General features: G+C 33.7%; 1 protein-coding gene across 1 annotated transcript in view; it reads right to left on the reverse strand.

Moving 5' to 3' along the window:
* Window positions 1-15,170, reverse strand: part of LOC129802472 (roundabout homolog 2-like) — a 103,962-nt gene that overhangs the window by 58,204 nt on the left and 30,588 nt on the right. The window contains exon 2 of the mRNA XM_055848339.1: window positions 8,071-8,364. Coding sequence (XP_055704314.1) covers window positions 8,071-8,364 — 294 coding nt within the window. The remainder of the gene's footprint in view (window positions 1-8,070; window positions 8,365-15,170) is intronic.

Here is a 15,170-nt window from a genome sequence, read left to right on the forward strand (position 1 = left end):
GATCATGTCATCTTGTAGATCTCGTGCATCTTACCCTTAGATGTGAAGATTTTCATAGTCGTTTATTATCAAAAATTGTTGATTTTTTAGTATTTATTAAAAAGTGCAAAGTCACCCGCACCTTATCCCCAGTGCAAGCCTTTTTTCTTGATTTTTTTCAACATAGTAAAATTTTTTAAAATTAATACTAGTGGCACAAAATCCATTCATTAACAACTGAATACAAATAATTTAACTCAAAAACCCCCCTCCCTTCACTTTAACTATCCACTTTTAGAGGGCAAAGTTGAAAAACAGCGAAAAAACGTGCAAAGTCACCCGCAACGACCGACGGTAGTGAGAGCTTTTAGTTTGTAGACAGTGCTAATTATCCAACTTAAAGTACAACTGTTATTGATCTTCGAAAAGCGACTCTTGAGTAGGATCTTAGTCCAGTAATGAGAGGGACCAACTAATTGGATACCTTATTTGACCGAATCGAAAGATAGGAGGTCTTCTACCAAGAACAGGCATCATACATCAAATATCCCAGACAATATTTCCGACAAATATCAGTCAAAAGAATGCTCAGGAAGCTACTAGACGACGAGCCTGAAGGCTTGATGATGACTCCATGATGAAATCTTGATAAAAACACCAAAGAAAACGATAATTAGAGAGAGCTAGGGGAATGTAGGTATGGTTCGCACATAGTGAACCTTCAAACGATGTGAATTTTCTCTTTGTTTGCAAAGAGTTGACCTACCATTTCTCATCTCGTTTTATGAGCTTAATATTTATCTATCTTATGGCTAAGAAATGACGAACTAGCTCTTTGCAAACAAAGAGAAAATTTGTGTTATTTGAAGGTTCACTCTGTGTGAGCCATGCCAACATTCCCCTAATAACAATAGAAGTAAACCAGACCAGACAAATCTTACAGCTATGTCAGACCGATTCTAACACTTTATCGACGATCACTTCTAATTTCTGATTTAACTCGACAGAGAAAACCGAGAAAATAATATAGTAATTCCTTGACGTAGTCTCCAAAATTTCAACCTTCCGCCCTCCGAAGACCACTTTTTTCAACATATTTTCGTGTTTTAGACGATTTTTAAGAAATGATGTCACGCTATTTGTATGTCTAACCTTCTCATCTATCTGATCCATCTGTCTGTCAGTCTGATACGTTTCATCGGTTTCATCCGTTTTTTTTTTTCAAGCCAAGTCGCCAGTTTTAAAAGCCAAATAGCAATCTAAGACTTTTGGGCGACCCTCCCACCATTAATCCACCCTAGGGCCATTAACATAGTGGCTCTTATTTGTTGCCAAAATTTATAGTTTTCGAAACCAACTACAGCAGTGTACTGCTAAAATAAATGCCACAATCTATAAAAATTTATAATAAATATATGTTCAAAATTCATAAAGTAATAAAGTAAAGTAATTTCATAAAGTAAATTCTTAAAGAAATAAAGTACAATCTCTGTTACTTAAATATTTGTGGTTTAAAGAAAGGTTCAAAAAGTCTAAAATAACCCTTAAAATAATAGAAGTTTTTTCAAAAAAAAATATAATAAAGCAAAAGTACATTAATTTTAAAGGGGGTCCATGGTGCAATTGGGAAGAGCGTTCGGCTCTTGGGCAGTGTGACCCCCGCCCCCGGCTCGACTGTCATAGTTGTGAGTTCGAGTTCCGCCGGTGCTAATGATTGAAGCGTCTGAATGGACATTTTTCACGAAACATTGTAAACTGAATAATAAATTTGTAAACTGTACAATATACAAAATGGCAATAAAAGCCCGGTACATCGAAACAAAATAAATAAATACAGTCAAGTGTGCTAATCCGGGCGCTTCGCTATCTGGATCGTTTATGACTAATCTACTTAAAATAATATTTTTATTTTTATTTCCGTAATATAGTCACTATAAAGTAACATAATATAACTATTAGGGCGTTTCAACTAGGAAAAAAATTTTTTGGCACTATTCTCACGGTGTTGTATTTGATGAGACAAGAAAGTTTTTCTTTTACGACCATATGATCAGACACTGTTTAGAGGTGGCTAAACGACCCTCTCTGTAGTGTAAAATCCGGTAAAATCAGAAATTTGTTCTACAGAGAGGGTTGTTCAGCCACCTCTAAACAGCGTCTGATCATATGGTCGTAGAAGAAAAACTTTCTTGTCTCATCAAATACAACACCGTGAGAATAGTGCCAAAAAAATTTTTTCCTAGTTGAAACGCCCTAATAACTATTCAAGTTTGAGAAAAAGCAAAAATTATTTTTTTATCCATTAAATAAGTGAATGTAATCGACTCATTTCAATATTGTGCCAGCTGGGTTCGTCACTAAAAATTTTCTAGCAGTGATATTTTCGCTAATGACAGCTGGTTGATTGAAAACATTTATTGTTTTTTTCCTTGTGAAAAAAGTATTTTAAATCCAAAGGTTTAATTAAAAGTGAATTAGCGAAAACGCGATCCATTTAGCGCATGCTGACTTATTTCAGTATTAGCATTATTTTATAAATTTTCTTTAACATTTTTGATATATTTTTTACATTATGTTTCTGAATGAAACAGTCAGTGAATAATTATGGATTTTAGAAGAAGTAAAAAAGAATTTCATCAGTCCAAAAACAAGCGTTTATGTAGAACTCTTCGGAAAACGATCCAGTTACCCCACCTTACTATAAGATTAATTTTAAAGCATTTTTCTCTTTGAATTATTTTTCAGAACTTGTTTTATTTCTCAAAATTTAAAAGCATGTAAAAACCATTGCTTGTCAAAATTTATACGTACAGAAATAAAATTGAAAACGTTAAAAATGTTTACGATATGCCAAGAATTTTATTGAAATGCTATAAGAACTATTAACAATATCAGTGTATCGCAATCACCCAAAAGCATGCACGAACATTATAAAATTATCCAACAAAAAAAAACTTGCACGAAACCTCCATATTCGTTGTGTTGGAACTGTCACATAAAAAAACTGAGTGTATTTTTAACAGTTTTATTCCAAATTACATTTTAGGTTTAAAATGATACAAAATAAACAAAAAAATCTGCGCAAACTGTGGAAAAAATCATGAAATTATTTTTATGAATGCAATTTCATTTTATGAAACGTATCCCAGTTGCCTCCATTATCCTTCCATAAAAAAAATCCCAGAAATAATTCAGTTATGATAGAATTTTTTTACATTGAAAATTGGTGTGTCCATTAAAAAAAATGCACGATAAATCGTCACTTGAATCACAAATTGTCCTATCTGCTATGTATTTGCATAGCAGATAGAACAGTTCGTGATATACAAAGGACTAAATGGATTGGAAAGTCATGGTTAAAGAATGCATATTGAACTAAAATTTGTTGACAAATCCATGATGTTAATCTCCTCTAAACTATGGCTCTTGTGTGATAGTTTTGGCTACGTTTTATTTCAATATATTAACAATGATAGTCATTGATGTATTTATACGTTTATTTTGGACAATTAGGTTTTCAATAACTTTGAACTTTGTCGCCAAAATGATGATAAATTTTAGAATTGTGTATATAGATTCACCTCGACGACCATTGTAATACCATCCAAATCCATGTACCAATTGGTCTCTATTTTGGGATCTATTAGCATGTACTTTCCCCTTTAGTAAATTTAACCAAAACAGACTCCTTTTGAAGCTTTTGCCATAAAATATGGATAAAGAGAATCTTGTGACATTCACACTTTTTGTTTTATCCTAATATTCACTTCAAACAATGTAACTGAAAGAATAGAACTTTAGACATGACACTTCTTCCCCCAAAAGAATTTCCTTTCCACCCCCAGTCTCTGGGGAGGAATTGCATTTCCTTCCCAACAAAAGCATATTATCTGACAACTGAAACGTCTGTGACAGCGTCAAGCCTTAAAATATTTTAGCCGAAATTATAACCCACCCCATGATTTTTTACTTTGTTTTTTTCTTTAAATAAAAGTGTAAGAGCATATTTGTGCCTGAAACCACCCCTCAAGCCTCTGTGAATGAAAGAATAAAAGCAAGAATAAAAGCTTTGTGTTGAGTATAAATTACACGGAAGGGGCTTGTCATTCTGAAATTCAAGATATTACTTTCAGTTTCGGCGCTTATATAACATACAGCTTTGAAACTAAACGCAAATACGCTTGTCATCTAAAACTTTCGACATATGATAAAAAACATTATTTACGTTAGTTTTCATTCAACACTTAAATACGAGACCAAATATTAAAAAAAAATATTAAAATATTTTTTTAAATTTAGTTTTTGATCAATTGTAATACTTTGACTTTATTTACAAGTCAATCCTAACAAAATTATAAGATTTTCTCACTAAATTATTTCACTTTATTTTTATATAAACTAAAAATTATGCCATACGATAGAAATAATAATGCGAATCAATTAAAAATTAAAGAAAATCTGTCATAAATGAATATTTATTGCAAAAAATGTACACCGTGTACGCATAATCCAATATCGACTTGTCATTATATTAGTCGAATAAGTCGATTTTTTGCGAAATTCGTTTTTCACTTTTCGGTTACTCCTTGACACGCTCTACCTTCCCTGTGAATATTATACCGGAATCTTAAGTATTTTCAAAGTTATAGGGGTTTCAAATCTTAGAAAATCCTATACTCAGCATATAAAATCTCAACTTGAAATCGCTCTTCTGTAAAGTTGGCCATTCGCGGCTTAATCGTTTTATATTCTGAGCCATCAGATATGGTTTTATGTTGGGAAGCTTTTTTAATTCCTAATAAGTTTTCTGGATAAACTAAATTTTTAAAATTCACATCGAGAAAAAAATCGAAATTTTGCAAAAAACTGTTTCGAAATCAATTAAGTGTTTTGTTTCACATTGTTAGATCCGTCAGAGAGGGGCGGAGCCGAGGGGTAACTCATTTTGGGGAATTCGAGCTAATCTGGCCCGTGGAACTCAAGACGATCCCAGGCAACCCACAGGGATCTGGGGGATCCCAGTTAATCTACAGTGATCTAGGGGAACTCGGGAACTCTCATACATTTTTTCAGGACATCTGGGTAAATCATTTTTTAGGGAACCCGATGAACCCATACGTTTTTCATGGAACTCATGAGGAACCCATATATTTTTTCAGGGACCTGAGGAACTCATATATTTTTCAAGGACCCCGAGAATCTTACATATTTTTCAGGGAACTCGGGAAACCCATATATTTTTTCAGAGAGCCTGGAGAACTCATATATTTTTTAAAAGAACCCGGGGATCTCATATATTTTCTCAGGGAACTCACGGTGAACTCCGGAAACTAACGGTAACTCAGGGAACCCATATATTTTATCAAGAAACCGGGAACTGGAGTCACTCTAATTGTTTATGAATAACCCCTTAGGCAGAGCCCTTAAAGTAATCACGTGGACGAGTGCTTTGGTCGCCAGAGGTTTGTTCTGAATCGTCAGCGTTCTTCTTAACTATCTACTTCGTTGATCCAACATGATACTGAACCTCTATACGGTACCTCTCCCGAAGGGGTAACTCACACGGTAACACTAAAAACGTTCTTAGAAGAAATCGGGGTCGTCCGAAAGACATCTGTCAATTCAAATGTCAACAAAGAGTTTAACCGTTAGACAAAATATTACTGGTAGTAGACAATAAAATTTTGGTCAGATCATTATTAAATTTTGAACATAATGACTCTGGCAACCTTTTAGATCAGGAAAATTTCATGAAATCAAAATTCATATCGCTTTCTTTTTCACACGTTTTACATTTGTCTATCTCATTCTTTTGTACTCCAAATTCGATTGAGCTAAATTGAATTTGTTGTGTTGTTTACTAAAGAAATAGATAGACATACGAAATAGGTTTGAAATAGAACGGGATGCGAATTTCAACTTCATGCAATTTTTCTTATCTAAAAGTTGTGCTGGTCCCATAAAAAATATAAAGTTTTTCAGCCAAAATCCCGAACGCCAAAATCCCGAACGCCAAAATCCCGAAAGCCAAAATTCCGAAAGCCAAAATTCCGAAAGCCAAAATCACGAACGCCAAAATCCCGAATGGGCTAAAATCATGTAAACCAAAATCCCGAAAGCCAAAATAACGAAAGCCAAAATCCCGAACGCCAAAATCCCGAATGGGACAAAATCCTGTAAACCAAAATCCCAAAAGTCAAAATCCCGAATGGTCAAAATCCTGAAAGGTATGAAATTATATGGAGGATAATGTGTCGAATAATTTCCCAGGACACAGAAAATTTCCCTTTGTCTCCAGCAATCGCGGCTGCAATCGTGGGAGTAGATATGACACTTTTAAGAATTCGAGATTTTGGCTTTCGGGATTTTGGCTTTCGGGATTTCGGCTTTCGGGATTTTGACCGGGACCCGTTTTACAGATATGTATCTAAAAAATATAATTATATTGATATCTAATAAGTTGTAGGGAAAATGAAAAAAATAATTATATTCCCCTCGTCAGAATCAAAACTTATATGGCGATTTCATTACTTTCAAAGTTTTAAATAAAATACTTATAACATTTGATTTTTCTTACTGTATATAGACCCAATTATTTATTACATAGCTATCGGATTTACTAACACGATAAAATATTACATCAGTGTTGTTCAGAAAACCTAAAGAATTTGTAATTAGAACCTATTAAAATTGCCCAATTTCTATATACTCTCTCTCATGGAAAAGTATGATACTTTGAAATATAATCTGGCAAAAACTTTTCAATGAACCAAACACAGCAAAAGTTCTGTGCTATTGTGGTTTCATCAGCGCGTCGTGATTTATATAATGTAAATCCAAACCTCAAAATGTATTTAAGTAAAAAGGAATAGATTAAAAAAAAATTGTGTAAACATAAACTATTTTTCTAGCATATACTTCACGTTTTACTCCCAATTCGGTAATTGATTTACCAAAAGTCTGCAATAAGTTTTCAAATAAATACGATGAATAACAAATTGTGTAATTGTTAATTAGCTTTTATGTGGGTTAATTTGAAATGTACTGTTGGACAGTAAATACTGACCAATTAAAATTAGAGTAATTAGGCTTACTTAAGCGCGTGCATTTTGGTTTGAAATCACTCTCCTGAAATAAAAAGCTCTCTTTGAGCTTTTCCCTGATTATTTTTTTGCTTATCTTTTGATGGATTAAATCTATGAATAACTTTTTTTTCATTGATTTTTGTCAGTAATTTTTCATGTTCATTTAAAGCTAATGTGTCCTATCAATTTCTATGAATTTTCATCACCATACGTTACTTTATTAATTATTTAGTTATTAATTTACTTTATTAATTTTTTTAAATAAAACAAATAAAATTCCTCATTAAACTTCACTATATATTGTAAAATAAAATCTCTACCATTAGAGGAATTCTGTAACAGCGTGAGAATATCATATGACAAATTTAAGAATTTTTATTTGGCAAATTCGGAAAAATTATTTAAAAATATGATTCATATCACTTGCTAAGAGCTGCATAAAGCTCCTTGCAATAGCTATTCGATGCTCACTTTAATGATGTCTTTAATGTTATCCTGTTCCCAAACTTATCATGAAAATTTGTAATATGACATTGTCATATCGTTACAGAATTCCCCTGCAGACTTTTTGTTTTAGCCGAGACACGTTTAGAGGTATTATAACAGACGAAAACAAGATCTTATTTCAGGAACAAACCACCGCGATAAATTTCCCAAAATTCATAACGATGCAAACCACAATAGGATGTCTTTTTCATTGAATGTGGCTTCTATGTTTTTATCACTCTGGCTGTTTATTTACTTTTAATATGATACAGTTTTACGTTCACGCTGTAGAAGTATCCCCTCATATTGTTATGAATTCAAGAGTAGGACACTATTAATCCATAAATAAGCCCAAGTCTGTTTTATCATAACTGTACAACTCCTTCCACAGCATGGAAAAATTTTATGGAACATACTGAAAATTTAAACCCCTAATAATTCACCACTGAAGCATATCTCTTAAGTGAGAGCTCAAGAGAAAACCAGATGAATTTTGCGGAGGGATATAATATTGACTCACCTGCTACCACAAGGGTGGCATTGCGACTTCTGGCGACACCGTATTGGTTCCTTGCCTCGCACCAGTACACACCACTGTCGCTCTCGCGGCGCGAATTGACGACTTTGAGGAAGAATAATCCTCCAGCCGGTAGGAAGAGTCGATGAGATCCAGGCAGGATTTTTAATGGTACTCCATCTTTGTACCACTGAATGGTAGGCGTAGGGGTGCCCTGCACTTTGCAGTTGAGCGTGGCGGGATCGTGTCGAGCCACAGTGGTATCTGTGGGATGTTCCGTGATCCGGGGAACTTGGCCTGGTGGGAAAAAGCGCATTTCAGTGGAGACTCATTTAGTCAACATGTTTCAGTTATTGCTGCACAATGGTAAAACTTTCATGTGTCCCTTGAGGAAGAAGTGCTGGAAATTAAATCTAGTTTCCTCCCCCAATTCAAAATTCTCAAATGGTTTTGGGTAGTTAAAAGTGGAAGATATTTTATGACTCTACATGACCCTACGGGGGTTGTAAAATTTCTCAGAAATTTTCTGCTACAAAATATTTCCATGGAAATTGTGTTAAAAAAAACATATTTTTTGCAATAAACTTTCAAAATTTCATAATTGGCAATATGAATAGGGTAAATGTGCCAAATTTCGGCATAGTTGCATGCAACTGCCAAAGTCTCAAGTTTGAAATGTAATATTTTTAATAGAAATTGAATATTTTTGTTACTTTTTAATAAGGAGTGTTTCTTGAAACCTTGTAGACAGTTTATCGTCTTTATTTTCTCTAAATTCTTTCTTAATCATTTTTAAAGGGAATAAAAATGTAGACATAACATTGGTGCCATATTTCGGCCACCTTCATAATCATAGTTTCTTGCCCTTCAGGAATTCTTTAAATGTCTTCTTCAGATGATCTTGCTCGTCGAAGCGATTTTTTTGTTATTTTTTGCATTGTATATTCTCTAGATGCAAAACCTACACTGAGAAAAAAAAGAGGGTGCGATTAACATTTTTTCCTCATAACATTAACACTTTTTAGGTGTAAAAATATATCAACATTTTTTAATGTTAATTTTACACCATTTTAAGGGTAAAAGGGGTAAAATTAACATGAAAAAAGGATAACTTTAACCCCTAATACACCTAAAAAGGGTATTATTTACACCGATTTCGGATCAATACTGCAGGGTAAAATTAACATTTCCGGAATGTTATTTTAACTTTTTCGGATTTCTCTCAGTGTAAAAATTCATGGATATTCGAAGAACAAAAAATGTGGCCGAAATTGCCAGCTGGCCGGAATTTGGCACACTTACCCTATTGTTTTGAAATTTATACAACTATAAAGTTAATTTATGAATTATTTGTATTTCTGTGTAATACAAACAAAATGAATACTGTATGATTATGTACATAATTCTAAAGAGAATTCTCGTGGGATTCGGGTACCCATCGAGAGCGTCCCAGGTGCATGGCGGATAGGGAAAGGCTGTAACCCTAGAGTAGGCTACAGTTTGTTTGGAAATAGCTACAGGCTCGTATCGATATTCTTACGTATAAGAGAAGTTCTTATCCTTAACAAACCGCGGACTACCCAAAAACCCGTATCTCCTGGGTAGGGTAGGAAGGCCTGTAACCTCAGGTCTACACCCTGTTTCACAGTATTCTGCTTGGAAAAAAATGACATTAGTAGGGGAATTCTATAACAATATGACAATGTCATATGACAAAGCTTCGTAGTTGAATTCAGAAGCAGAACAACAATATAGGCTGGTTAGTATCGGATGGCCATAACAAGCAGCTCTAAGAATCTCTCAATAATTGATATCAGTCACATTTCAAACAGTTCTGTCAAATTTACCGCATGAAAAACTCTAAACTTGTCATATGAGATTGTCATACTGATACAGAATTTCCCTACAGGTTTGGCAAACCTATCACGACGACAACTCCAATTCAAAATGGTTTTTAACCCTTTAAGGACGATTGGAACACCGGTGTCCCATAAAGAAAATAATTTTTCTTGACTATCTAAAGTTATTTTTTTTTCTTATGTTTGTACATTTTTGCAAAGTAGAATGTCGAAGGAATCTAGAATATTTTTTGCAAGGCTTCAGCTATTTGTTATATAAAGTAAATTTTTAAGCTCAAAAATTACGAATTTTTAAATTGTCATAATTTTAATTTTTCTTTATACTTGCATTTTTTTTAAGCAAAACCGTTTTGAAAAAAGCAACTACAATACTCAAACATAATATTTTTCATTAGAGTGAAAATTATCATTCATTGGTATTGTCAGAAAAATAACTTAAATTTTTAAGCTATTTTTGTTCCTAAGACCTTTTACTGATTTTGTTTATCGGTTTCATTTTTATTGCTGATTTTCGGTCCGCGAAAACTGTCTCGTCGTTAAAGAGTTAAGGAATATAAAAAAACAGCTGAACAGTTGCATCTGAAACAAATTCAGAATCTTGCCTTAAACCGTCTTGGGATCGTCTCTGAACATCTTTCTGAAGTGGCGAAGGATCGACAGCTGTAGGCTGATAACCTAAGTGTCCTAAGCCCAAGACTTCGACAAGTATAAGCGGTTGAAAATGAATAAATGGAATGACTTAAAATTCGGAAAAAACCTTGTGTTATATCCGTTATATCACGATAAAATGCTTGCTCTTTAAAGCACCGCCAACTTACTAGATCACTATTGCAGATATGCACACGAATACGGTTAAACAAATTCGGTATATTAAATAAAAACGGTAAAATTTGTTAGGTTAAAATTAAATGTCATCGGGTAATTTTGTAAGGAATTCAAAAATTTAAAGACAAATAAATTAATAAATATATTAATGCCCTAGACTTACTTACGACTTAGGCCGCGAGACGGCTTAATATAATTATAATCAAATTAATGATCAGATAATATTTCCATTAGTTACTGACTAATCTATCCTTCGATTAAGCCGAGAAACAGCTTAGTTAATGAGAATCTGATGGGTTTTTAGTCAAATCATTATTTTGATTTATAAGCCATCTCTCGGCTTAAGTTGCAAGTGCGTCTAGGGCATAAGTCTACTGGTATTAAACTTTAAAAATATGTGAAAAGTTCGTGATTCGATTTGAAAGTATCTACTGAAATTTTTACACCTTTCCAAAGCCTAATGCAGAGAAATGCTTATTTTAGGTTGACTAAATCGTACTAAAGTTTGTATGTGACTGTCTCCCTGGGAAAATCCTCATTTGCACGCACCATTCTCAAAATTCAAATTCTCCCTTCCTGATCTTTTAGGCACTTTGCGCAGCCCCATCCCCCCACATTTTCCAACCCGATGTGTGTGTTGTGTCGAAAATATGGCCAATTTTAAGAACAAATGTTTTAACAAAACCACTTAACACGAAACGGGGCGTAATAAAGACAAAGCTTTTGGGGCTGCAACGATTAAATGTCTGGCTTTGGGGTGTTTGTATTGCTACCCTAGCTCATCTTTTGCATCAGCTACGATATCTCTCGGATGGGTGTTGCTTTCTCCACTGAAAGTTTGTATGTAAATTTTCCAGTGTGAGATGTGTTAAGGGGCTACGGAAGGGTGAGTTTATGTTGGGGAGGGATCCCTGGAAAAGACCCAGGGGGAGAATTTGAAATTGATGTCGTAAAATAATTAAGAAACACACTGCTGGCTGCTGTTTCACAACATTTTAATGTATTAATGCTAAATAGTGGCTCAAACTACAACTTTCTCACACTTTCACATTCAAACAGAGAAAACTAACATACACTCGTTCCTACCATTCTTCAACTAACTGTATGCACTGTACTACCGTACATAGTCAAGGAGTCAATGGGAGAAAATCATCAAACATTTCATTTCTGTATTTGTACTTCTGCGGTTTCATAGCCCCAAAGTTGCCAGATGTTCTGAATTCTGATGAGATTTCACTGGTAAAATGAAAGTGGCTCTTTATATATTGAATGTGCCTTCTTTTATACTAAGTCTTCAGCCAAAATGTATTAAGTAGTCTTCAGTGGATTTTTATGCCTTCATTGTTGCTCCTTATCTCAAAAGATACTTAAAGAGTTTCCAAGCTTCTGAAAATAATTAAGATTTTTCGGCGTATGTTACAAGATACACTCTTGCTTCGTTATAGCATTCTTAATTACAGCATAGCGTCATTAAATTTTATACTTTTCGGAACTTCCTCTATCAACTCATTACTCATATATGACATTCAATAATAGCATATTAAAAGCTTTTAAGTTCAACTCAGGAAGATTAATTAGATGAAAAACTTAATGCAAAGGTAAAGATTATATTGAGCGAATACGTTAAAATTTTAATATATTATTAATTATTATTAATATATTATTAATTAATATATTATGTGATAGAAAAATAAAAGTTACAAGCAGAAAAGGTAATGAGAAACTCGTGGAAATTAGAATTCAACGTAGAAGCAATACAATTGAATTCTCCATTAAAAGTCCATTATCGATTTTTAGACCGGTTGAAACCGATTAATTTTTTTTGTTCGTAATTTCAGTACTTTTGAAATCAATTGGTCAAGACAGTTTAGAAATATACAATTCTGAGGGTTTAAACTATGATATTGAAAATGTAGCAAAACAGCAATGTCATGCTGTCTACACACTAGAAGAAATTTTCGTAAAAAATTGCCTTTTTTTTAAAAAATTCTGACGTTTCTGCCTGCAAAGATAGGGAAAATTTTCTTTAAAAAGACATTTTTTTAAAAAAATTTCTACTAGTGTGTAGAAAAAAAAACAGATGATTTTGCAAAATATGTAATAGAAAGGGACCATTTTTTGCATAAATAATCCAGTATTGTAGAACCATTCACATAACGAAAACGCAATTTATACCAAAAAGCACGAATTTTGGTATGCAACACTGAGAAAAAAAGAGGCTGCGATTAACTTTTTTCGACATACCTTTAACACTTTTTGTGTGTAAAAATATATCAACATTTTTTAATGTTAATTTTACGCCTTTTAATGGTAAAATTAACATGAAAAGGGTAACTTTAACCCCCAATACACCTAAAAAGGGTAATATTTACACCGATTTCGGACCAACACTGCAGGGTAAAATTAACATTTCCGGAATGTTATTTTAACTTTTTCGGATTTCTCTTAGTGGAGTAGCCGAGAGACGGCTTAGCGTAATTATATTATAAATAATGGTTAAAGTGCATTTCCATCACTTTCCACTAATACGGGCTTCAGACCTAAGACTTAGCTACAAGGCTTAACTTCTCTAATTTCTTATCAGTCGAAAATTTTGACTTAAAAGTGGTTTATTAAGGGGAAATAATCTATATAAATCTGAAGAACTATTAAATTGGTTGCTATTTAGGATTTTGAGACCTTCGGAAACTGGGTTAAACCTCTAGTCTAAAGACGATCTAAGTCGCCTCTCGGCTTAAGTCGTAAGTGTGTCTAGGGCATTAAAAGGATGCCAGATTTTAGTAAAAAAAAAAAAGGGGTCGCAAAGCATCTCAGGTTTTGTGAAATGCTCGAACTTAAAAGTACTCTTGCACGATTTACCGTTTACCGGATCTCAAGCAATTTGAACCGATTCATAAATCACTCGAAAGATTCTCTGATTCTTTCAAAGTCAAGATCAAACGAATTTTTGTTTCGCTAAAGCTTTCGATGTGTCTGCATGGATCAACATAACTGACCCATGACGCACCTGGAAGAAGACCTTTATGTCCTAGACACACTTACGACTTAAGCCGAGAGACGACTTAGTGGAAAATGATGGAAATGTAGTTTAACAATTATTTCTAATATAATTACGTTAAGCCGTCACTCGGCTAATCCTCAGGTCTGTCAAGGCCCTTACTCTTACCTATTTAACTAAATATCAAATGTCATTTCTTCAATGTTAGTGCAATCATTAAGGTCAATTGTTATTAATCGAATCGAAATACGTTATTACAATATAATTTGCTGTTCCATCTCGTATTGGAGGATCTACTAAATCTATTGTAGACCGCCCAGGATGGCGTTCCCCGTAGTGTGGATGTTTCTTCCATGCTCCCACGCTCCCAGAGTTTTTTGGACAGAGGCAGTGCATTATATTTCGTTTTACTACAGTGAAAACATTTTTCTTAACATTCAGTTGCTTGCACCGGGCGGGACTCGAACTCACGACTGTGCTAGTCGAGTGAGAGATCTCGTCCGCCCAAGACCCAACGGTCTTGCCTATCGCGCCATTGAGATCCCCATCAAGGTCAATCGTCACGTGAAATTAGACTTTGAAATCTTGAATCCGGTCTCTTTGAACTAATGTACACATAAGCGTATACTTCGGGAGAGAAATTCACAAAAAAAAAATTAAGCAAAACACACTCCGACAAGACAAGTTAGGGTCAAGGTTAGGGTACTTTGTTAAGCTTGTTAAGGTATAGAACCATTGTGCCTGTATAGCAAAGAACACATTTCTGTTCCGTATGTGTCTTCAGGAGGAATCAGTTAGGTGTTTCTTCTTTTTTTTCCCCTGAAGAAGAAGATCTAGGAATTTCAATTGAATTTGCTTCTCGACTGTTTTCTAAAGAATAATTCTTTCTCAAGATATTGGACAACTTCAGGAAGTTCTAGGGAGACTTGGGAAAAATATTACGAAAGAAAAATTGATGTTTTGAAATTATTTAGGAAAGAAATTCTTTTAAAAATGTTATTTACCCTGATATTTGAAAGTATCATGCGAACAAGATTTTGGAAAATTAAATATCGGTACATCTTAAAGACTTATGATCTTCAGAGATACTAGCTCTTTTCACAAGGGGAATATTTCTGAACATGAGACACGTGTTCTTACAAGCAATCTTATCCATGAATTCGAAGGTTCAAAAGGTGTTCAAACTTTCAGAAGCTGAGACTATTATTAAAACACTAAAGGAATTTTAAATAAAAATTTTATTATCGCATAAATGTGATTTTTGTGATGCTACTCCTAAGGGGTAATTACAAGTTAAAGAGTTAAGGAAGCCAAAGTAAAATAGTTTTGGCTAAAGGTAAGTCATAAAAAAATATATTCATATTTAAATTGTTATCAAAATTAAAATCCATAAAAAAAACTTTTCCACACTTTTGTACTAA

Source organism: Phlebotomus papatasi, chromosome 2, assembly GCF_024763615.1.
Source record: "Phlebotomus papatasi isolate M1 chromosome 2, Ppap_2.1, whole genome shotgun sequence".
Taxonomy (NCBI): Eukaryota; Metazoa; Arthropoda; class Insecta; order Diptera; family Psychodidae; genus Phlebotomus; species Phlebotomus papatasi.